The following is a 26039-nucleotide window of genomic DNA, read 5'->3' as shown; positions in this document are numbered from 1 at the left end:
AATTTATAGATGAGAAAATCAGGGAGCAATAAGATGATCACATGAGTATTTCCACTCAACTAGAATGTAGATATCCCTCTAAGACAGTGATCAACAAACTCTTCTGTGGGGGCCAGAGAGTAAATAGTTTAGGTTCTGTGGGACATACAATCAGTTTCACAGTCACTCAGCTCTGAGATTATAGCACTAAAGACAATCAGAGATAATATGTGACTGGATAAGCATTGCTATGTTCAAATAAGACCTTATTTGAATCTAAAGTTGAATTTCATATAATTTTCACATGTCACAAGTATCATTCTTCTTTTGATTTTTTCAACCATTAAAAATGTAAAAAAATATTTGCCGCTTGCAGGTCATACAAAAATATACAACAGTCTAAAAATGGCCCACAGGTTATAATTTGCCAACTATTGGTCTAAATTCATGCATATATATTGACAGACATGATAGACTGACTTAGGAAAGATAGTAGTAATAGTGGTTCATACTAAGCCCTGTATTTAGCACTAGAGCATAAGAGCATATATCTGGTAAGGCATGCAATGCATTGTCCCCAGTTAACAAATAAGAAAAACTGAATCTCAGAGATATTAAGTTACTTACTCAAGATGACCTATCCTTAGGGTTGGAACTCAGGCAGTCTGACTTGCTTATGTTATACTTTGAGTTTGTTGCATAATAAAATGAGATTAATAGCAAGGATGATATTAATAAGCTAAAAGTAATAGCTAACTATTAATAAATAATATGCCAGGAGCCATTTACAGCAAGTTACATAGGTATCAGTTCAGTTCAATTCAGTGGCTCAGTCGTGACTGACTGTTTGCGACCCCATGGACTTGAACACGCCAGGCCTCCCGGTCCATCACCAACTCCCGGAGTTTACTCAAACTCATGTCCATTGTGTCGGTGATGCCATCCAACCATCTCATCCTCTGTTGTCCCCTTCTCCTCCCTCCTTCAATCTTTCCCAGCATCAGGGTCTTTTCAAATGAGTCAGTTCTTCACATCAGGTGGCCAAAGTATTGGAGTATATATGTAGATATACTGGCATTTATTCCTCCCAGCAATTCTATGAGGCAAGAATTCCTATTATCCCCATTATACAGATGAGGAAATGACAGATGTGAGAGCTTGCACGTGCGAGTGCCCAGAATGAAAGCCAGGCTACTGACTCCAAAGGCCTCCTCAGGTCCAAGGCTCTGAGCACCTCCCCACTAGTTGCAATCCCCACCCACCACTTACTGGCCACCTGCAGCCACACTTGGAACCTCCGGGTCTCGGTCTTGTTCAGGACCTCAGAGCAGGTGTAGTTCCCCTCATCCTGCAGATTCAGCGCCTCAATGTGCAGGGCGCTGGCATTCACCAGAGAGAAGCGTGACTGGGCTGGTGGGAGGCTGGAACTGGAGGACAAGAGGAAGACCGACTCCGAGTCATTGCGGCACCAGGTCACGAGGCCCCTCGGTCCCGAGATGTTGCCACAGTGCAGGGTGATGTTCTCATGAATTTCTCCAATGATGACAGCCTCCAATCCTGTGCAAGGAAAGGTCAGGCTGTTACTATCTTTCTTGATCCTAGATAATCTCCTTTTCTTGCCGTTCCCCTGCATTAAGATTTAAAAAAAAACAAAACAGGCATGTATGTTTGAGATGCAATAATACATCGAGCCCCACCCTGTTGGGATTATTGGCCAGTAATTGACAGTAGTGAACCTGTGGTGGATCACAGCTGCAAACAGTCCTAATAAGCCCCTCCTCCACTGTCTATGCCCTTCACAATGTCACTCCACAGAGCCCTCCTACTCTTGACTCTGGTAGCACCATGTGACTTACTCTGATCACTGGGGTGTTAACAAATGTGTTGCAAGCAGAGACTTAAAAAGCACTGGTGTGATTGGGCTTGCTCACTCTCACCTTCTGCTACCACCTTGAGATGCATGTGCCTGGGCTAGGTAGCAGGGGAGGGTGAAAAATACATGGTGCGGACTCCAGCTGCCTCAATCCTCTCAGCTATGGCCACTCACCTGATGCCCAGACACATGAGTGAGCCCAGGCAAGAACAGCAGGGCCAACTGTCCAATACTCCCAGGCCCTTCAGAAATAAGCACTCATTGCCGTTCTGTGATGCTTTGTTACACAGATTATTGTGGCAATAAATAGCTGATACAGAACCCGAGTGGCTTTACTTGCCTAGAAATCCAGAGTGGTGGAAGGAAGAGGGCTCTGGCTTTGTTTCCTCTTTCCTGCTGCTCTCTGTCTTTCTCCATCTCAGGTACAATGCAACACCACTCAGCAGCTCCATGCAGGAATGGGCTCAGAGTGGGGACTTTGGGGCATGCTCTGAGCTAGGCACTGGGGAGCCAATGACAGACAAAACAGGCAATAGGGACTCCCCTGGCAGTCCAGCGGTTAAAACTCCACACTTCCACTGCAGGGGAATGGGTTCGATCCCTGGTCAGGTAACTAGGATACCATATGCCATGCAGCATGGCAAAAAAAAAAAAAAAAACAGGCAATAAACTGGCAATTAGGATGCAGTGTGATAAATAGCATGATAGGAGCTTGGAGAAGGGGCTCTTAAGTCTAGCTGTGGTTTGTGACAGGGAAGGCTTCCTCTAGGAAGCCACACTGAGATCTGACGGTCAGGAAAGAACTAGTTAGGTAGAGATGAAGCTGGTGTTCCCAGGCAGAATGGAAAGTGCATATCAGCAACAGCACTGTCAGAAATTCAGATTATCAGGTCCCACCCAGAACATCTAAATCAGAACCCAGGGGTGGGGTGGGAGGTAGCACTCTGCATTTTCACAAGCCCTCCAGGTGACCCTGATGCGCATTCAAGACTGACAAATGCTCAGGCAACTGATTTGGCATTAAGACTGCCACCAGGTAACAAGAAGCGAATGCAGCCCATTTTGCTGAGAAATGTCCTAATATTTCAGCCCCCTCCACAATCAGCACCCATATACAAAGAGGTCACAGGCGCAGGAATAACGGGCAGAACCAGTCTTACTCATGCTGTCACATTCAACAGATGAGAAAACTGTGATGCAAAGAAGGGAAGTGGGCTGGCCTGAAGTCCTACAATGAGAAGGTAGCAGTGTGCGACCAGAGTCTAGATTTCTTGCTCCATTCAGTGCTTTTTCCACCACACTGGAAGTTTTCAAAGTATGTGAATATTCTGGGGTTTTGTGAAAGATGGTATTTCATTACAAAATAAACTGCCCTCAACAGTGGTATTGGGACAATTGGCTGTCCACACACAGAAGAATGAAGATGGACCCCTTACCTCACATCACATATAAAAATTAACTTAAAATCAGGCGTTCCCTGGCAGTCCAGTGGTTAGGACATAGCACTTTTACTGCTGTGGCCTGGGTTCAATCCCTGGTTGGGGAACTAAGATTCTGCAAGCCAGGCAGAGAGGTTAAAAAAAAAAAAAGGAACTCAAAATAGACCATAGATCTATATGGTCTATAAAATACTTAGATAAAAGCTATAAATTACTTAGAAAAAAAAACCAAAAGAATGTATCTTTGTGACTTTGGGTTAAGCCTGAGGGTGCCCGAGAACCTGTGCTTCGCAACAAGAGAAGACACTACAATAAGAAGCCTGCGCACTGCAACCGGAGAAAGCCCACACCAGCACAGCCAATAAATAAACAAATATTTTTTAAAAAGCACCCTGAAACAAGATGAATGGGAAACCATCCCAATAAACACATTTTGGATACAAAAAAATAAAGTGAAAAGAAGACCCACAAGCTGAGAGAAAATATTTGCAAATCACATCTGAGAAGAGATTTGTATGTGGAATATATATATACAAAAACTCTCAAAGCTCAACAATAAGAAGACAATGTAAAAATGAACAAAAGATTTAAATTGACATTTCTCCGAAAGATAAATAAAAGGCCAATAAGCACATGAAAAGCTCAACATTAGTCACTAGGGAAAATGCAAATCAAAACTACAATAAGATATCTAACACTTCACACTTGCTGCTACTGCTAAGTCACTTCAGTCGTGTCCTGTCAGGAAGCATTTAACAGGAGGCTTCCTGTGTGCTGTTTTGGATCTGTCAGGAATTCTCTGTTCCTTATTAATTCCTGAATATTCAGAAATTAAGAGGAGAGGCAAGCCTCTCCCAGGACTAAGGAATCCAGGCATTTCCTTCGTTAGTTTTTCTATACGGTGGTAAGTACCCTCTTCCTGTTTATGAACCATATGGTAAAAGTGGTTATTTACAACCCTCTCTTTCATATGGATGACCTCATGTTTTCTTGATAACTTGGAAGTTTTGACTTTATCTCTGCTGAAAACAGCTATCTTGTAAGACAGTATAAATACCTACACAATGTTGAATAAAACACCTTTGCTCCATCAGAGCTCTAGTCCCCATGTCTTTCTTTCTCTTTCTCTCTGTCTCTTAGGCTATTTCTTTGGAGCACAGAGGCCCTCTGAGTTCACTTTCCTGCCCAGGCTTCTAAGACCATCTCGAGAAGGCGCTCTGTGCCTTCACCCCATCAAGAGGGCGCCTGAAGCCTCTGTGAACAGAGCAAGCCCTGTGCCAGGGGCTTTATTGGCTTTCTGTGCAAACCAAGGAATATCAGCCTCTTTCTTTCCTTTACTTTCTTATCGTCAACTCCGGACCACCAGGTTCCGGTCCATTAAAGGACCTCAACAGTGTCCGACTCTGTGCAACCCCATAGACGGCTCCCCCATCCCTGGAATCCCGGGATTCTCCAGGCAACAACACTGGAATGGGTTGCCATTTCCTTCTCCAATGCTTGAAAAGTGAAAGTGAAAATGAAGTTGCTCAGTCCTGTCCGACTCTTAGCGACCCCATGGACTTCAGCCCACCAGGCTCCTTCACACTTGCTAGGATGGCTAAAATGAAAGACAATAACAAGTGTGGCAAAGATGTAGAGAAACTGGAACCCTTATACATTGTTAGCAGGATTTTTAAATGGTGCTGCTACATTGGAAAACAGTTTGATATTTCCTCGCAAGGTAAAGCTACCATATGACTCTACCCTGGCAAGTCTACCTCTAGGTATATGACCAAGAGAAATGAAAACTTGTCCACACAAAAACTTGTACATGCATGCTCAGATTATTCATAATAGCCAAAAGGTGGTAACAGCCTGAATGCCCATCAACTGATGAATGAATGAAATGTGGTATATCCATATAATGGTAATATTATTTGGCCATAAAAAAGGCCAAAAGCTATAGCATGGATGAATCTTGAAAACACTGTGTTAAGTGAAAGAAGGCCGTCATAAAAGACAACATATTTTGTGATTCCAATTATGAGATGTCCAAATAGGCAAACATACAGAGATGTCCAAATAAATAAATCTCCGGAGATAGAAAGTGGATTAGCTGTTGTCTAGGGCTGGAGAAGTGGCTTGTCTGGGGGCAGAGGCACGTAGTGGGGAGTGACTTTTGAAAAATTTTATTTATTTTTGGCTGGGTCTTCATTGCTGCGTTTGGGCCTTCTCTAGTTGCGGTGAGCAGAGGCTACTCTCTAGTTGCAGGGCTGGATCTTCTCATTGTGGTGGCTTCGCTTGTTGCAGAGCATGGGCTCTAGGTGCACGAGCTTCTGTAGTTGTGGTTCCTGGGCTCTACTGCACAGGCTCAACAGTTGTGGTACACAGGCTTAGTTGCTCCATGGTATGTAGGATCTCCTCGGATCATGGGTCAAACCTGTGTCTTCTGCACTGGCAGGCAGATTCTTTACCACTAAGCCACCAGGGAAGCCCAGGAGAGACTTAATACTTAAGTAGAGGGCATCTTTTTGTGATAAAAATGTTCTGGAACTAATGGTGATGGTTGCACAATCTTGTGAATATACTAAACACCAATGAATTGTACAGTTAAAAGGGTAAAGTATATAGTATGTAAGTAAATTATATCTCAATTAGGTTGTAAAAAAATTGTTACCTGCCTTTGGAACTCATTCTCTTTTATAAAACAAAGAGTAACCGTTATCTGTATTTGGGCTTTTATCTGGTTGGAAGGGGCTACCTCTGAAAAATCACAGGACAGCTGAAGCTACAGCATGTTCCCACACTCTCCCATTGTAGCTACACCATTCCCCGAAGCCAGGGTAAAATGAAAAAATAAATAAATAAATAAATTCTAATCACTTGTTGGAAGGCAGAAAATGTGACCTAATGATGGAGATTCCAAAACAGCAAGAAACACTTCAAAACAATCACTTTAAAAAACAAGTGAGAATTATTTTTAAATAGTTAGGCCTGGGAACCCAAGTTGTCAGTGGAATCCCCAGTGAGGAGAAAAAAACTGCAGAATTACAGATGCAACAATGTGTTAGTGAGACCTGAAGACCTGCCCTTCCCAGGCCCTTTGGCAAAGGAATAAAAAAAGCCTTGGAAAAGCCCTGGTGAAACTTTAGTCTTGGAACTTGAGCTAACACTGTCTTTTCCTCCAAGGACAAGAATGACATAACCACAAACTACACCATTTTAAGGCATTTCCCTTCTCCTGGCTTTCCTCACTCCATTCTTTTTAAACACTGACGCTGAAGGTGACCTTAGAGAGCCCTCAGTCCTGAGGGCTGAGTTCAGGACAAGCTGAGTCAGGGCTCGGTAGGGAAGAACATAGCCATCAACTAGTGATGTCTGATAGGGAGAAGGAATGGGTGGTCCTTGAGGGTGCACTGGTTCCATGCTTAATCATCCTAAACCTCATGTTATAGCTGAGAAAACTTAAGTCCAGAAAGCTGAAGTGATTTACTTACTGCTAAGTCACTACAGTTGTGTCCGACTCTGTGCGACCCCATAGACAGAAGCCCACCAGGCTCTCCCATCCCTGGGATTCTCCAGGCAAGAACACTGGAGTGGGTTGCCATTTCCTTCTCCAATGTGTGAAAGTGAAAAGTGAAAGGGAAGTCGCTCAGTCGTGTCCGACTCTCAGCGACCCCATGGACTGCAGCCTACCAGGCTCTTCCGTCCATGGGATTTTCCAGGCAAGAGAACTGAAGTGGGGTGCCATTGCCTTCTCCGAAGTGATTTACTTAAGCTCCCACAAAAGCCACTGGGAGAGATGGGACTGTCATTCAGATCTTCGATGCGCCAGGTCACAGGAATTTACTCGGTCTCCCAACCAGAAGAGTGAGACATTCTACGTTACTAGAAGTGGTCCATAAGGTATCCAGAGGGCCCCTGAAAGTCCCCCAACCTTAAATTCAGAATATGGACTGGAGGGGTGGGATGGTAGGGGTGGTAGGGAGGCTCAAGAGGAAGGGATATATGTATATATATAGCTGATTCACAATGTTGTACTGTAGAAACTAACAGTTATATCCAATTAAAAAAAGAAGAATATGTACCAGAGGAAGAAACAATATAAACAACCCTTTTCCAAAGCTGCCATCATATTAACATTTACAGAGTTGGGACTATATCAAACAGTTATTTTTTTTTTTCCTATTCTTTTCTCAAGAATGATCCCAGATTTACAACCTGAGGTGACAGCAGGGCCTTGAACACTGTCTGGAGTTAAGTGACAGGAGAAAGATGGTTTTCTCCCCCAAAACAACTCCCAGCTTGAAAAACAAAGAACAAAAATACATCAAGCAAGGAAAGCCCTCCGGCACTGTACACAAAGGTGAACTTGACCTGGGCGTCAAAATACCTGGGCATGGCAATGGAGGAAACATCCTCGTGTGGAGAGCTACAGCCAGTTCATTCCACAATGATGATTTCAACCCAGGGTTCTGGGTTGAAAGGTCCCCAGGCCCTTGATATCCACAGTACAGTAAACACTGCAGACAGCTGGGAAGTAGGGAATACACAATCACCTTTAACTCTGAGGGTCAGCCGACTGGAGACGGTATATCCACTTCTCCTCCCCAAAGCACAGTGACCACCCCTCCATATGGAGGTGCCAGCCCAGTCATGTCTATGACTTCAGTGGGCCAGGGGGAAGCATTAGTATTAATACTACAGCCAGGAGCGGGGAACAAATTTGAAGTCACCTATCCTAGATGAAAACGGGTGACCACAACTCAGTTCCATTGGGAAAGCAGGCCCTGAGCGGCAAGATCCTCAGATTTTCCCACCTAAACTAGAAATCTAGCTTATGAGAATTTTATTGTTTTTAAATAATTGCTAAAAAGAAAGCAAAACAAAAACTTGTGAGAACCTCACAATTAGGAACTTTTGGCACTTGCTGCTGGGAAGCTCACAGCGGGCAATTCCTCTAGGCACCTACAAGAGATCAGCAGACCACACTGGACTGGGTGACTCCTGAAAATAGGGCTCTGTAAGTATTCTGGCAAACTCCATCTCCCTTCCCTCACCTCAGGTCCTCTCACTGCTTGTCACACTGCCCTGAATGCAAAAGACATGCATTTACTGGTGAATTAAGTTCAAAAATATTTTTTCAACCTTTTAAAAATTCTGTATGTTTTTGTAAGGGCTTCCCTGGTGGCTCTGTAGTAAAGAACCTGCTAGCCAATTCAGCAGGCATGGGTTTGATCCCTGGGTCAGGGAGATCCCCTGGAGAAGGAAATGGCAACCCATTCCAGTATTCTTGCCTGGGAAACGCCATGGACAGAAGAGCATGGCAAGTTACAGTCTATGGGGTCACAAAAGAGTCAGACAGGATTTAGCGACAAGACAACAGCAACAACAAAATGTTTTTGTAAGCAACCGTCTGTTCTTTATTGCTCCAAGGCAGATCACAGATGAAGCAAGTTAAGACTCTTCGCCAATCATATCAAGAGTAAGAGGCAATGTCAAGTGTAGGGGAAGTTTCCTATAAGTTTGAAATTATTTCAAAGTAAAAGTTTTTTCGTTTCTTTTCAGTAATGGAGAAAAGCATAATTTTGCCATAGTCCACACCGGTCGGCTTGCGGGAGTGAGTAGGGAAATCACAGGTTACAGGTGCAAGGCGAGTTCAACCTTGGGCAGAGGGAGGAGAGGAGAGGAAACTGAAGGAGCCTCGAGTTTGAGAACCAGCGCAGCACGTAAAACCAAACCACGAATTTACATACGCCGTTTTAAAAAAAAAGAATAAAAATAAACATTTCACACCTCTTCAACGTTTCCATCTTCAGTTTCCCCAATTTTCACCTCCGCAGGCCCTTTGCAGCCTCGCCTGCTGCCCACTCTAAGGAGGGTAGGGATGTCTTGCCCTTTATCAAGGGCTCGGTAAAATTCCTTCCTGCAAAAAGCTGAGCTGCGAGCAGGAAAGTCAAGACCCTCCCAGGGCGACTTCGAGGCCTCGGCCACGACTGGATCCAGGGAGTCGGAGGGAATTCGGTCCCCGGCTCTCCCCTCCCCACCGTTGCCTCGCATCAACTTTTTGCCTCCAGATCGTCTCCCCTTACCTGCGGCGACCCAGCGGGCCAGCAGCGCTCCGAAGCAGACGAGAACCCAGGACTCGGACGCCCGGACGCCTGCGGCCATCTCGCCCCAGATGCGGGCAGGGGCCCTTCGGGAAACTCAAGCTCCGGCTCGGCTGGATGTGCACTCCCCAGGGGTACCCAGTACTCCTCCCAAGTCCTCGGAACGGCAGAGTAGCTCCACTTTCCGCAGCCCCCAGGAAGGATGCTTGGGGTGAGCCCGATGTCAGGGGCTAGAAGCTGCGCCGGGCTCCAAGCGCCACTGTCCCTCCCGAGAGCCCAGCCCGTGGTGGGAGGGCGCACCCCGCCCCCTGCGCCCGCCACCCACTCCCGCTGACGGAAAACAACAGGAGCTGAGTTCCCTCCCGCCTCCCATCCAGGCAGGAGCCCAACTTCCTCTACCTTGGCCGAGGAGGAGGGCTTTATGCAAAGGGCGCGCGCCCGGGCGCGCCGAGTCGGGTCGGGGCAGGCCGGGGGCGGAGCGCCGAGGCTGGTCCCTCCCCGAGCCCACTCGCCCGGGACAGCGGCCCTGAGTCGCGGGGAAATTGGGCGGCGCAGAGCCCTGCAGCTGCCGCAGGACGGCATCCCCACTCGACCCGCCGGCTGCTCCCTCCCGGGCGCTCAGGCTGCGGCACTCGAAGGACCGTCTCGACTCGGACGGGCTGGTGCCAAGCTGCAGAATTCACGGTCCCCTCGGTTTAGCTGTTCTAGGGATTCCCAGTTGTTTCCCTGTGCCCCCGGGCGGACTCCTGGGCCGCCATCGCTGCCTTTCTCTCCCTTTGCAGAAGGACGGCAGGTCTGGAGCAGGAGAAAGATGATCCTTTAGAACTTCCAGCCAAGAGCTGCCACGAGATTCTGGTCCTCTGGCTAACCGGCAGAGACCACACAGTAAGCGCGAGGGCAGCGGAACTGGGTGCTGGGAGCTTTTTTGTTTTTTCTAGTCGTCCCCCGCCCCCCCCCCCCCCCATCCAGTCTGGTTCCCAGAGAACTGCATTCCCACACTAAAATCCCCCTCTTCCTGCCACACTCCTAACCCATCCTCTGTCCTAGGGAAAATGCGGTTATGACATCCTGAGGAAGAGATGATCCTTGAAACAGCCTAACAGAAACTTACTCTTAAAAAACAAACAAACAAACAAACAAAAAACCTGCAGCTAACATAGTGAAATATTAACTGTGAATTAACTAGGAGGTGAATATATGAGAGCTCCCATCCTTTCAACTTTTCTATCTTTGAAAATTTCCCCATCATCTCATTGTAAATTTTTGTTGGGGAAAAAATAAAGAAAACAATGCTATTAAGAAAATCATTCATTCTGTTGCCGGAAGACCCCTTATTGAAATACTTCTTCCATCAGGAAATCCTCTTGAAACCAATAAAAATGTGTTTTGCCCACGAACTGAGACATAAAGTTGCACAGTCCCTTTTTTTCCTCCCTCTTTTGTTCAATGATTTTATGTCTTCAGCCAGCTCCTGAAAGTTTTCCTCGTTCCTCTCCTTTTGTTTTTCATCTTTTACTTGGTGATGGAAAGTTAAGTCTATCCTGGACGCACAGGTCCTGTATTCCTAGCACCTGTTACCTCAGGTACCACCCAATGAATATTTGTTAAATAAACAAATGAGAGTTCATTGGTTTTGATATTACATCTCCTCAAACTTTTCTGACAGACATCTCACATCCTCACCTGAAGTTAACAAGATACAAATAAAATCAATAGGGGGCAAGTTTTTCAGCTGAGGGTCTGGAATTTTCTGTGACCCTACTGGTGCCTCACAGGGAACTTGCTCAGAGCACGCCCTCCTGGTATATTTGCTGAATCAAACACACTGCTCTTACACCCAGTTTTCCACTCCTAGAAGGATCAACCTCCTACACAATGTTTTACAACAGTGATTATAGGCACCTCATATTTGCATAGCTGGGGCTTTTTTCTAAAGCAGTTTTAGAAACTTAATCTCACTGGTCCCTCCCTCCAACCCTTGGACCTAAAAATCATTCAATCCCATTTTCACCGAGAAAGTACAGCCAGGAGATTAAGCTCCAGTTGGCGGTAAAGCCAGGACTGGAACCCGTGTCTGTCTGACTCCAATTCCTGCCAAAGCAAGTTCCAATCTTGTCGCTTATACAGAGTCTTGTTGACTTGAAAGAAAAGTGCACAGCCGCGGATCACAACCATAGAGACAGTCTCTCAAATAGCACCGAGAAACCGCTTGAAGAGGTAAGGGATGAGCCAGGTTATATATGAACTTTCTTGCTGGGAAAAACAAGTAGTCAAGCTTCTAAAGATTACTGCTAATGATGAAGAACAGACATATCAAATTAACGATTTTAATGTTTTTTTCTGTGTATGAAAAGATGCAAGAATTTGGGGTCATTTGAAATTTTCCCTAGATATGCATCTTAAAAATTTTTTTTTGGCTGCTTCGGGTCTTAGTTGTGTCATGCGGAATCTTTCCTTGGGGTACACAGACTCTCCCTCTAGTTGTGGCACAAGGACTCAAGCACCTAGGCTCAGTAATTGTGGAGTGAGGGCTTAGTTGTTCCACAGCATGTGGGATCTTAGTTCCCTGATCAGGGATTGAACCCACATCCCCTGCATTGCAAGGCGGATTCTTAACCACTGGACCACCAGGGAAGTCCCTAGATAGGCATCTTAACTATTCAAGGGGCTGTATATCCAAAGCACAGAACGTTTCCTGCTTTTTTTTCCCATCCTGAATTTCCTGGAGGGTGCACTGTCATGGGCCACTGTAGTGGCTAATGGCTTGATCCTTGTAGAACTGGAATGGCAGGCAATAATTCTTTCTTTACACTCTGGATGTTTTGGGTGTCACCAGGCCAACAGACATGGGCATTCCCCTAAGCAATGCTCAAAGGAAGCCTCCAGACCACTCAGAGCTGGGACAGGGCTGGTGCAGGTAACACCCACTCTCTCTGGTTTGAGCAAGGCTGTGACTGACTCTGAGAGAGGACCTGTTAGGAAACACCCTGCCCTAACATCCGGTTGTGTTCCAGGCCACTCTGGACAGTAGAAAATGCCCTACCTAGTACAGTGATGTTGGGGGTGAGTTGGGGGTTCACTATGGGGTCTCTAGCAAGATAGGAGTCTTTCGAAGCCGTAGTTTCGCTATCTGTACCTTACGGTCAATGTTTATTGTATTTGCATACGTGCTCAGTTGTGTCTGACTCTTTGTGACCCTATGAACTGTAGTCCCCCAGGCTCCTCTGTCCATGGGATTCTCTAGGTGGGTTGCCATTTCCTCCTCTGGGGATATTCCTGACCCAGGGATCAAACCTGCATCTCCTGCAATGCAGGCAGATTCTTTGCCACTGAACCACCAGGGAAGCCCCATGGTCAATGTTTACATCATGAGATTGTCATGAAAATAAAGTGAGGGATTCAGTCTTTAAAGCATCGCTTTAGGGTTTCTATTTGAGATGCACCCTGTCAGAACCTGTCAGGACTTTTAAATCGCACAATTAGATATTAAACATGAGGCTCAAACACCTCTTAGCTCAGGCTGCTATGCATGGCTACTTTTGTTTTCTTTCATTTTCACCTCCTAAGAATTGAAAAAACTCTCTCTATGCTAGGTGCTTTGTGTCTGTTCATTGAATCTTTAGCACAACCCTAAGAGGTTGGCATTAAAATTTCCAATTGACAGATGGCTCAGAGAAACCAATTTACATCTCAAGTTAAAGGGGGAATCTGGATTTGAACATATATCTGAGGCAGTGTCATCCTGATCAGTCTTGGTGGGAGGACTGTGCTGGGGCTCCTGCCTGACTCCAGAGCCAACAGTCTTTGAAGCATCCTGGGTCTTTGAAGCCATCCAGCCACCTATTATTTCTGCCCCACTACTCCTCTTGCCAAGTCCCCTCCCTAGAGGTAACGCTGAAAGGTTTCTTAGCAACAACCTGCTTTTCTGTTTAACCTCTTGGGGGCTCAAGAAAGGATGGGCCAGTCAGGAATAGCTTGAGTAGCAGCCTGGCCCTGGGGTCTGGCTCCGAACCCCTTGCTTCAAGAAGTACTAAAAGGCGGATGACAATATCCTACCAGTCCCCTGAGAAAGGGTTAACCAGGGACTGACAAGAGATGGAAGACTCACTCATCCTAAGGGGTGAAAGGAGCCCAGTCATGTGCTGGTGAACATGGAATCACTCCTGGCAGTGAGAAGAGAGTATAGTGTCTGTCAGTTTCCATAGTGTAAATATTTCCACAACAGCCAATTACAAGTTATCCCTGTGAAGTTACTGAGCCATAAGCACAGTCAGCTCTCCCAAGCCTGTACCACTGGAACTTTGTTCCTATGAGATGACTCCAAGGTGGGAAACTTGCCAGGATTACCCAGGAGGAGAATGCCTGGGAGCCAGCTGTATCAGATGCCTCAGGTGAATACATTTTCCCATCAAACTCCTGTTGTCAGGAGTTCCCTGGTGGTCCAGTGGTTAGGACAGCCACCCTCATTGCTGAGGGCATGGGTTCAATCCCTAGCCGGGGAACTAAGATCCTGCATGTGTGTGACCAAGGGAAAACAAACAAAGAAGTCCTATTCTCTGCTCTCACACTCACCTATTTTTTTTAAATTAATTAATTTATTTGGCTGTACCTGGTCTTAGTTGCAGCACTCAGAATCTGTGATCTTTGGTGTGGCATGCGAACTCTTAGTTATGGCATGTGCGCTCTAGTTCCTTGACCAGGAATTAAACCCAAACCCCCTGCATTGGAAGTATGGAATCTTAGCCACTGGACCACCAGGAAATTCCTTTACCCTCACCTATTGAGTGCATCTGTTGGCCAACATAACTGTTATCTTCTTAATTCCAAATCCGGACATATGGATTGACAATTACAAATGTATTGAATCCACGGGGTCAGAAAAAACTAGCAAACTCAAGGTACCCTGAGAAAGCTTGATGAAGCATTTCCCCAAAGTTGTCTGTTTTTTAAATAGCTTTTGCTGTGTTCCTGATTATCAACATAGGCATCTTATGCTCATTCTAGACTAATGGGGGAAAAAAGAGAAAATAAAATGTAACCATAGTCATCCAGAAGTAATTACCATCATCACTAGAAACTTCTAGTATTTTCTGCTGAGTTCCAATATATGATTTTTTAAATGCAAAGTTGTGATGACATTTTACAGGGAGTTTTCATTCCTGCTTTTTTCCCTTAATTCTGTATTAAAAGTAGACTTTGTGTGTTTTTGATAACTATTTTTTTTTAAACTGGAAAATTAATAAAATGCTAGTGGCTTAAAAAAAAAAAAAAAGTCCAGATGAACCTTGCAGACACTGTGCTAAGTGAAATAAGGCAGTGACAAAAGGATAAATACGGTATGATACCAGTTATTTCAGAGGTACCCAGTGAAGTCAAATTCCTAGACACAGAAAGTAAAGGGGGAGAGGGGGTAAATAGGAAAATGAGGAGATATTTAATTTGTCTCTCATTTGCATTTTACAAGATGAATTCTGAAGATAGTTGGTGGTGATGGTGGCACATCCATGCGAATGTACTTCATGCCACTGAACCACACACTTTAAAAGGTTAAGACAGTAAATTTTATTTTAGTTTTTCATTTTGGCCACACCGTGCAGCTTGCAGGATCTCAGTTCCCCAACCAGGGGTTGAACCTGGGCCATGGCAGTGAAAGCCCAGAATACTAACCATTAGGCCACCAGGGAATTCTCAAAACAGTAAATTTTATGTTATGTATACTTTAAAAAGTATATTATTTATTTATTATTTGGCTGTGCTGGTCTCAGTTGCAGCATGCAAACTCTTAATTGTAGCATGCGGGATCTAGTTCCCTGATCAGGAATGGAACCCATGCCCCTGCGTTGGGAGCGCTGACTCTTAGCCATGGACCACGAGGGAAGTCCCATGTTATGTGTATTTTACCACAAATTTTTTTAATGCAGAAAAAAATGGGAAAGTGACAAAACAATGAAGGGAGAAATGATACATAGACAGGACAGAGAACAGAGATACTTCAATAGATGTGACGAAAAAATCAAATCAGGACTTCCCTGGTGGCCCAGTGGTTAAGAATCTGCCTGCCAACGCAGGGGACACAGGTTCAGTCTCCAGTGGAGGAAGATCCCATGTGCAGCAGGGCAACTAAGCCTGAGCACCACAACCACTGAGCCCATGCTCCGAAACAAGAGATGCCACTGCAGTAAGAAGCCTGAGCGCTGCAATGAAGACCCAGAACAGCCTAAAATAAGACTTTAATTTTTAAATTAAAATAAAAATAAGATTTTTAATTTTAAAAAATCAAACAAAATCCAAGCACTTTTATAATGTAGTTATATCTTGAAAGTAAGTCATCTGCCCACCTCCCCCAGGCTTCTATCCTCTTCCCCAAAGACAACCAGACCCAGCAACTTCCAGAGACTAGTCTTTGCTGGTTACCTAATATGCACCCATTGAAATATTATATATCCAGTAACACTTGTTTTCAAAGTTTATGATAGGAAGTAATGATAGTGAAGTGAAAGTCCCTCAGTCATGTCCAAGTCTTTGCAACCCCTTGGGCTGTGTAGCCTGCGAGGTTCCTCTGTCCATTGGATTCTCCAGCAAGAATGCTGGAGTGGGTAGCCATTTCCTCTTTCAGGGACTCTAACCTGGGTCTCCTGCACTGCAGGCAGATTCTTTACCAGCTGAGCCACCATGGAAGCCCAGGTAATGATAGAAGATCCATCTATTAGGATTACCCAGATGTGTGACTTTCAATAAAATTTTTTTTCAACATAATGATTGAGGTATGTTTCATATGCCATACTTTCAATCTGCCATTTAAAATCTATAACTTTTTAGTATAGTCACAGAGTTATCCAACTATCAGCACAATCAGTTTCAGACTTTTTTCAGCTATGACTCTCAATTCCTTCCACTTGCAACAGGCAAACGCTGGCAACCACTAACCTACCTTCTTTCTCTACAGATTTGCCTATTCTGGACATTTCATATAAGTGGAATCAAAGAATATGTTGCAATAGGCTGCTTTCACTTAGCATGTTTTCAATTAGCAAAACATGTTGTAGCGGGTATCAGTACTTCTTTTCTTTTTATGGTGGAATTATATTCCAGTGTACGGAGATAACCACATAGTGTTAACCCATTCATCACGTGATGGCCATTCAACAGACATTGAAGCTATGAAGGGACTCAGAGAACTTGGGGCACCTCTTTTCTAATTTCCTCTCTGCCTCAACCATAATTCCACTCACATCTTCTGGAAAGAGATTGTTCTCACTTTCTGTGAGGCTGAGATGCTGGCATTTTACAAAAGCCTGCCTCTCTTCACTTAGACTGGGCTCTCTGTATGCCAAGGCACTTGCCTGGAATGTGGTCAAGTAGCATTTTATGCCATTATTTTTTCTTTTTCCAAAGTCACACTCCTTTGGCTGTGTAGCCAGGAATTCCCAACCTCTTAGGGTCCCAGCATCTGATCTTTGTTTGCTTTGGTTCTTTCTCCTGTGTGCTGCATAAGTTCTATCACATTTCTCAAATACAAAGTGTATGATGCCTGATTCCACTCTAAGATTTTTGCATTCCCTCTCTGGGAGAATTCCCTGTCTCTGCTCAACATGGCATGTGGGATCTTAATTCCCCCAACAGGCACAGAACCCATGCCCCCTGCATTGGAAGGCAGAATTTAACCACTAGACTGCTGGGGAAGTCCCTCTTGTAAGAGTTTTGAGAAAATTTCCTCATAATATATACTAATTGCTCTTGCCAGGCACACTTTCCATGGATTTTCTCCTATCCTTTGAGCAAACTTCAGAAGGAGGCACTAATCTTATCTACATATTATAAATGAGGAAGCTGAGGCTCAGAGAAATAAAATAACTTTCCAAACAAAGTCATAGCCTCAAGCCCATGCTTATCGAATGAATCACTTCTGCTCTGGGCCTCACATTCAATGACAGTAGTAAAAACTTCGATTGAAGAAAGGGGGGACTAAGAAATGTTGGATGAAAACTATATACCCTCTTTCCAGGAAAATGGACATATTCACAACATTTTAAAAAGCAATTTCCAGGAGTTAGGGGAAAAAACCATCCTGCAGGTCTAAACTGGAACTGTCAACTGGGTTAGCTGGGCACAGGAAGTGAAAAATCTCACTCACAAGTTTGAATCACAAGGTGGCGCTCTCAGCCCTGAATGGATTTCGGGTTCGACAGCCAAGGTCTTCCAAGAGATAGGAGTTGGCCCAAGTTGCCTGGAACTCAAAGAATTTCAGAGATTGTTGATTCAAACAATAACCTTCACCATCCAGGGGAGGAAACAAGGCCCAGAGTTGTTAGGCAGCTTGCTCAAGGTCAAAGCTCGTGGACAAAGCCAAAACTCACCCACTTATCCAAATTCTGTTATTTCTGAAATGTAACACAGTTCTCTTACTCTGAACAGAGCACAGTGGACACAATGCAATCTTTTCTCATAACGATTCCAGGAATGAGCTTTTTTGCATGTGAACATTGGCTACCATGCTAACTGTGGGAACTAGAAGAGCTTATCCCACACACAGAATGGCCCCAGACTGCTGTTTCATTGTTAATTCCTCCTGCGGATTAGGCACTGGGTTTGGGTCTTCCTATCTGTCAGATTTGCTTACATTTCATTGTGTCTTTAGGAAAGTTATTTCCCGCTCTTAGAGCCTCTGTTTCCGGGGGTTATTGAGTGGATTTGATGAGGCATGTGCCAGTAAAGTACCCTGTAGACAATAGATGTTCAGTAATTGATAACTACTGATATAATTGTTCTTGCTCCAGTCAATTTACTGCTTTATATATTCTCTACCTTAGAACCCAGACAACTAAACTTATTAGACCTGGGTAAAATATCTGGGACTTGCCAAGTAGTCCAGGGCTAAGGAATCTGCCTGCTAATGCCGGAGAGACAATCCCTGGGTTGAGAAGATCCCCTGGAGTGGGAAATGGCAACCCATTCCAGTATTCTTGCCTGGAAAGTTCCATGGACAGAGGAACCTGGCGGGCTACAGTCCATGGAGTCAGAAAGAATGGGACACGACTAAGCATATACAAACACACACACAAAACATCAGTAAGAATACAGAGACACTAAGTGAGAAAATTACCTGCTCCATTATGGACTCTATGACCTTTGTTTTGTAACTTGGCAGTTCGGATTCTTGGCTGGGTTCTGGAGAGGCAGGGGTTCCAGGTGGAACCTTCTTCAAAGGATATAGAGCATTTTTGGACATAGAAGGGAGATAGAAGATTAAACTTCTTGACAAGCAAGTTACTTTTAAGTTTAACTTCCCTAGACCTCTTCTTTCTTTTCAACATGTATTTCTGACCATTCTGTGGACAGAAAGAAGAAAACGTAAAGACTTGTGAGTTTCAGTTTTATTCAGGGATCTTACTGAGGAATACAGTCTGAGAAAGTATCTCTCTGTAACTCTGAGAAACTGCTCCAAAGGTGTAGGAGAGGCCAATATATGTATGATTTTGGAGAGGGAATACGTGCAGTCAAGCATATATCTTAGTAAAATGATGATTGCTAGTCATAAGGAACAGGTATCTTAGTTCATGATTTTAGTGCTTTACTATGTATGGGAAGATGTAAGAATCTGGGTTCATTAAAATTGATCCTGAAAAATACACCCTAACTAAGGGGCCTGTTTTCCAAAGCATAGAGAGCCCCATCCTGTTTTTCATCCTGAATTCCTATCAGGATGCACTGTTGGTCAATCACTGGAGTGGCTAATGACTTAATCCTTGTAGAAACGGATGGTGAGCAACATTCTTTGTTGTACAATTCCAATGTCAAATAGCAATGAAATTGTATTTTTACAAATAGGAGATCTCCAAAAGGCAAAGCTCTAAGAAATGTGAAATTTCACTTTTCAGTAGATATGTTTATTGCCAAAGTTCTTTTAGAGATGTACACCCTTAAGTTATTCACACTGAATAACTGAAGACCCCATGAAGGGAAGATGAAGACCCCATCTCTTCCCTCTCCATCTCTTCCCTCTGTTCCTACACTCCTCACTGGAGTTCTGACCTTTTAAATATATATATATGTGTATATATATACATATACACATATATATATACACACACACACACACACACACACCCGAGCAAGTGTACACACACACACACACACAATATCAGTAAGAATACAGAGACACCAAGTAAGAAAAATACTTGCTCCATTATGAACTCTATGCCCTTGTATTGTAACTTAGCAGTTCTATTCTTGACTGGGTTCTGGAGAGTCAGGGGTTCCAGGTGGGTACCTTCACAGGATATAGAGCATTTGTGGAAATAGAAGGAAGCATGTGCCAGACACTGTGCTGGATACTACAGTAACAAAGCAGAACAAAACACAGAGTGGGCTTTCCCCTGGTGGAGCCCACACTCATTCCCATAGCTCCAGCCATGTCTGACAATGAACACTGTGGTGTACTCTTTACACCTCCTTATCCCTTACCCATGTTCTTGCTCTTTACTACTTGTTACTTGTTCTCCACCTAGCTAATTTCCAGCAATTCTTTGGGCTCAAGTGGTCACCTCTTCCAGGAAGTCTTCCTTAATGTACACAACAGAGACAGATACACTTCTTCTGCCTTCGCGTAGCACTCTGTGGAAATTCATATCAGAATCCTTGCTACTCTGAATTGTGAGAATCACTTTCCATGTCTGTCTTCCTGCTCCAGTCTGGAATCTCCTTAAAGGCATGGACAATGTTTCATTCATGTCTCTGCCTTCAGAGTCTAGCACAGGGCTTGGTAGATGTTCAGTAAATGGTATGCCAAATTGCTTCAGTCGCGTCTGACTCTTTGCGACTCCATGGACTCTGGCCCACCAGCCTCTTCTGTCCGTGGGATTCTACAGGCAAGAATACTGGAGTGGGTTGCCATTTCCTTCAGGGGATCTTCCGCACACAGGGATTGAACCCACATCTCTTAAGTCTCCTGCATTGGCAGGTGGGCTCTTTACCACTCGCGTCACCCGGGAAGCCCTCAGTAAATGGTACGTGAACAAATAGAGTGTTGGTCCCAACAGAAGCAAATGGCAAAACTGAATATAGCACTCAGGAGAGGATTTATTTTGGCAACTCATGCTCACAAAGATCTGGAATCTTGATGATGTTCCTTGTTTGCCCAAAACTATCTTCTTGACAATCAGTTCAGTTTGTCCCTTTCCAGGGGACATCTGGCCTCCCCAGGAGTTGCTTATCTTCCCTGCTTCAGGCTCAGCTTGTCTTTTGATCATCTTTAATGGGTCATCTTCATTTCAGTTTATATAAAGTCACAGGTAAGTTTCACTGCTCTTGTCCTCAACATTTATCTCCTTAGTGACTTCATTTTTTTTTTTTAATTTTTAAAGTTTTAATACAGTTCAAACCAGCACACGTGGTTCGTTTCAGCTTCTTCACTGTCAAATCTGGAGGAAGGGACTGCTTCAGTTTGTCTGCCTTCTCTTTGTGATAATTAAGGTGTAAACATATCTGCTGCATCAAATTTTAAACTTCACATTATCCTTATTTTTCTTGATCTTGACAGGCTTGAGGTCCTTTTGCCTGGTTGTAAACAGTAAGTCCTTATTTCCTCAATTTTGCAGACATGGCAATGAGGCACAAAGAGTGGGGCCAGCACCTTCGATCTAGGCCCGGGGTCACCAGATGTCACCTGGTCTGGATTACCAAGGCTCCAATGGATTAGCCCCCATTCCCCATGTACAGCCTGAGAAACACTCCCTGGCATTTCACTTTTCTTATGCTCGCTATTCCCTGGTCTGCATTCCAATCTTTTCTAACTGGATGCAGGATAAGACCCTGTGTTCTGGTATCAAACACACTTGGATTTATATCTCTATCCCACTGCTTCTAAGCTTCCCTAAGAGATCTCTCTGAGCCTCAGTTTCCTCTGCTATAAATGGGAATAATAAGTATAGCCCTTACCTTAGGATATGTTGAGAGGATTATATAAGAGAAAATCATTATAAGATGCTTAGCATGGAACCTGGCAAAGAAGAAAGCTGAATAAATATCATTATGTCATTTGGGACATGCACAATATACATAATATTATTTTATTTTATAATTTATTATACTGATAATATTATAATTATATAAAAGATAATTGTTGAGTCTTGCCCCAAGGCCACAGAAATGGAGCCCAGAACCAAGGACACCTCCAAAGCTAATTGAGCTCCTTTGTAACTGTTGTCAAAAGCCCCTGATCATTAGCAACAAGCTTTCTTATGCCAAATTAGTCAAAGATGCCCACTTCAGTAAACACCTTATATAGCCTATAGCAGCCTAACCAGCCACCTAACGGCAGCCTTCCAGGAGGGATTTTGTCTCGAGGCTATAAAAAGTGGCTACTAACCCACACAAAGTTGGCTTTCCGTGCTCTGTCAGGAGGTCAGCCCCCTGCGCTCAGAGTGCTCACATTATCTCTGCTCTTTGTTCTTAAAAAACTCACTCCCTTCTGAAATGCACTCTGTCTGGAAATTCTTTTCCAACCCGTGCTCAGATTGCCTCAGCAATAATATTCATAAAATAGGATAGTAAATATCACATTATAAGTATGTACGTTTATAATACATTACAATTTATAATACTTTCAATTACAATTATAAAAATTATAATTTTCTCTACATTTTATATATTAAATAATCTACACGACCATACTAATGATCTGGATTACTTTAGTCTCCTATCTTTTAAAATGCTTTTTGCTTGTCACCTAAGAAGAGCTATGTTGTCTTAAAGGGAAATTTTATAAATCTTTAATTTAAAATAATTTAGTCCACTTGTGGGAAATAAAAGTCCCTATAACAAATCTTCTTAAATTTTAGATTTCTCGCTGAAGAAAACCACAGTTAAGTGTTATTTATGCTTCTAGTTCGGAGAAGGCAATGGCACCCCACTCCAGTACTCTTGCCTGGAAAATCCCATGGACGGAGGAGCCTGGTGGGCTGCAGTCCATGGGGTTGCTAAGAGTTAGGCATGACTGAGTGACTTCACTTTCACTTCTCACTTTCATGCATTGGAGAAGGAAATGGCAACCCACTCCAGCGTTCTTGCCTGGAGAATCCCAGGGACGGGGGAGCCTGGTGGGCTGCCGTCTATGGGGTCGCACAGAGTCAGACACGACTGACGCGACTTAGCAGCAGCAGCAGCAGCAGCAGCAGCATGCTTCCAGTTGTGTGTTTCTGTACACACATTATATACAACATGTAAACAAATAGATTTTTTTTAAAGCATAGATGAGATCACACACTATATATTTTTAAGCAGCTCGCTTTTTTTGTTTTTTTACCCTTTTAAATGAAGTGTACAATTCAGTGGGTATTCATAAATTCTCAAGGTTGTACAACATCACCACTAATTCCAGCTCATCCTCATCGCCTCAAAAAGAAACCTCATATCCACTGGTAGTCACTTCCCATTTCCTCCCCTTACAACCCCAGCTCCTGGCAACTATTAATCTAATTTTTGTCTCTATGGATTTGTCTACTGTGAATATTTCATATAAGTGGAATCATATAATCTATGGCCTTTTGTGTCTGGCTTCCTGTCACTATATTTAGGTTCAGCTAATACCTTTTAAAGATTGCCCAGTATTCTGTAGTTATGATGATTCCATACTGTGGCTTCACCGTAATTCGGTTAATCCTCCACTCAATGGTCATTTAAATTGCTTCCTCTTTTTCATTATCACAAACTACAAAGCAATGAACACCCATGGCTTCACAGCAATGTTCAGGCTTTATGAACCTCATGAGATTTCCTGCAGGAAAAAGTCTTATAGGAGAGGTATTATTATTGGATAAAAAAGCATGAATAGTTGAAATTTTGATTGATCTTCCCAAACTGCCCATCAAAAAAGTTATACTACTCTCTACTCCTGCCAACAGTATGTCAGCTGACCATTGCCCGCCGACACTTACTAATGATATATATTTTTTTTTCTTTACTTTTTTTGGTTATGCCACACAACATGTAGGATTTTCTCTAACCAGGGATCAAACCCGTGTCCCCTGCATTGGAAGTGCACAGTCCAAATGCTGTACATTTTAGACTTCAAAGAGAAGTTACTTCAAAGCCCACTTGCAATCACACCAGATTTTGTGGTAGAAGTAGTGATATTTTGGGGTACATTGAGTTTACTGGAATATAATATTAAAATTAATTTTACCAGCTTTTTTAAAAAAACACATTTTTAAAAAGTGACTACTTGAAAAATTTTAAATTACATATGTGGCTCAACTTTTATTTCATTGGATGCTGCTGCCCTAGAGTTAACCATGATCTCTATCCTTCTTTCGAATGTCCTGTTATTGCTTTTTATAATCGATGCACATTGATATTTATCCATATATTTACCAGTTTCTTTGTTCTCCAAATCTTCTTTTTTGTTTCTTTGTTTAATTTTTTAAAACTTATTTTATTTTTTGGCTGCACCACATGGTATGAGGGATCTTAATTCCCTAGCCAGGAATTGAACCTGCGCTCCTGAACTGGGAGTGCAGAGTCTTAACCACTGGGCCACCAGGAAAGTCCCGTTTGTTTCACTTTTACTGAAGTACAGTTTGTTCAGAATGGTGTGTTAGTTTCAGGTGTATAGCAAAGTGAATCAGTTATGCATATGCATATGTCCTCTCTTTTTCAGATTCTTTTCCCATATAGGTCATTACAAAGCACTGAGTGGAGTTCCTTCTGCTATACAGTAGGCCCTCATCAGTTATCCATTTTATATATATAGTAGTGTATATCAATCCCAATCTCCCAGTTTATCCTCCCTGTTACCCCCATCTCCATTAGTTCTTGCATCTCTTTCCTTCAGGCACATATATCTTCTCCAAAGAACCATTTTAGGGGTAGTTTTTTCAGCAAAAATATGAGTGTGGGAACCACTCTATCTTAGTCTAAAAGGTTATTGGAAGATAGTATGTGTGTGTATATACATATATATGTACATATATTTCTGTGTAAGGGGGGTTATCTAGAATTTTTGTGGGTGGAGGAGGGGTTGAGTTACAGAGATGATGACAGCAATTGAGATGTAAAATCATAGTCAAGGGTTCTCACAGGAAACTGAGAAGAAGAATATACCATATCTTATGTAGGAGTCCAAAGTCAGTGTGTAAGGCCAAAGCAATGGCACCTCACTCCAGTACTCTTGCCTGGAAAATCCCATGGATGGAGGAGCCTGCAGGGCTGCAGTCCATGGGGTTGCTGAGGGTTGGACACGACTGAGCGACTTCACTTTCACTTTTCACTTTCATGCATTGGAGAAGGCAATGGCAACCCACTCCAGTGTTCTTGCCTGGAGAATCCCAGGGACGGGGGAGCCTGGTGGGCTGCCGTCTATGGGGTTGCACAGAGTCGGACATGACTGAAGTGACTTAGCATAGGATAGCATAGCAAGGCCAAACATGTAGCTCCCTAAACTACTTACATTATAGTCAATTTGAATTTTAAAAGTAAATTTCTTTTTTTTTCAGCAGGGGGCTTCCCTGGTGGTCCAGTGGTTAAGAATTTGCCTTGCAATACAAGGGATACTGGTTTGATCCCTGGTCCGGGAGGATCCCACATGCCGTGGAGCAACTAAGCTCATGTGCCACAGTTATTGAGCCCACACACTGTGACTACTGAAGCCCACACACCTCGAGCCTGTGCTCCTCAGCTAGAGGAGCCACCACAATAAGCCCGCACACCGCTGCTAGAGAGTAGCTTCTGCTCACCACAACTAGAGAAAGCCCGTGTGCAGCAGTGAAGACTCACCACAGCCAAAAAATGAAATAATTTTTTTTTTAAAGTAAATTTCATTTTAAGTAAACTTAAACTCTCTTTCCTAAGTGGAAATTACAAAAGTTGTCTATGTAGATAATACATTTATTATTTCATATACATATATATTTCTGTATTTGTGACATTTGACCTTCTAGAACTTTGACTAAGGGAAATAGCTGGGCACCTTTGGTTATCTAATCTCTGTTCACTTGCCTTGAACTTCTGGACAAATGTTAATTAACAGCAAAACCTTCCTAATTTGAACAAGTTGGGGAAGTCAAAGCAAATGGTAGGTTAATATGTTTTAATAAATGTACAGTTGACCCTTGAACAACATACTGGTTAGGGAGTACCAGTTCCTTCATGGTCAAGGCTAATGCTGACCACAAGCCTTACTCATACCATAAACAGTCAATGTATATTTTGTATGTGATATTTTTATTTTTAAAATTCTGTATGTTATTTATTTACATACATTTTATGCACTCATGTCTTACCTTTTTCTTAATTTTTTCTATATTTCTAGGTTATATGGTTCATGTGCCAGTTTTTTCAAATTGTCACAAATATCCAAAACATTTTTCAATATATATACTGAAAAAAATCCATGTGTAAGTGGAGCTGCACAGTTCAAATCAAGGGTCAGCTGGAGTTGCTTAATTTCTGGAGTATGCAGAAAGTTCTAGTAAGCTCATAAAATTTTAATAAGTAATGATGGAGTGTAAAAAAGTGGCCAGTATCATAAGTAATTAGTATTAGTATTAGCTGTGAACTCATGCAAAAAGCTTACTAACACAGTGCTTGAAAGTTGCTCTTTTGAGCTGGTTAATAAGATCTCTGCAAAGGTGTATACTTTTACTCCCTTGCTACCTGTAGAAT

General features: G+C 43.2%; 1 protein-coding gene and 1 non-coding gene across 21 annotated transcripts in view; one reads left to right on the top strand and one right to left on the bottom strand.

Moving 5' to 3' along the window:
* The window catches only part of VSIG10 (V-set and immunoglobulin domain containing 10), a 73668-nt gene that overhangs the window by 32325 nt on the left and 15304 nt on the right, over positions 1-26039 (bottom strand). For 8 of the 20 annotated variants that reach the window (XR_015144550.1, XR_015144551.1, XR_015144553.1 and 5 more), the window contains exons 1-2: positions 9363-10777; positions 1249-1606 (exon numbers count right to left, since the gene is read on the bottom strand). Coding sequence is in view for 16 of the 20 variants with exons in the window: in XM_086347969.1 (XP_086204095.1) it covers positions 1249-1606; positions 9363-9962 (958 nt within the window). In the remaining 4 variants the exon portion in view is untranslated. Of the gene's footprint in view, positions 1-1248; positions 1607-9362; positions 10778-18483; positions 18710-21317; positions 21379-22967; positions 23084-26039 lie in introns of those variants that run through there. The other 12 variants (XR_015144552.1, XM_086347979.1, XM_086347985.1 and 9 more) reach the window with 5 other exon arrangements.
* TRNAK-UUU (transfer RNA lysine (anticodon UUU)) lies at positions 3327-3398 on the top strand. The gene has a single exon. It is a non-coding gene; the product is annotated as a tRNA-Lys (tRNA).

Source organism: Bos grunniens, chromosome 17, assembly GCF_055505025.1.
Source record: "Bos grunniens cultivar Pamir isolate PY7600 chromosome 17, Bosgru_T2T1.0, whole genome shotgun sequence".
Lineage (NCBI taxonomy): Eukaryota > Metazoa > Chordata > Mammalia > Artiodactyla > Bovidae > Bos > Bos grunniens.
This window is presented reverse-complemented; position numbering and strand designations above follow the sequence as displayed.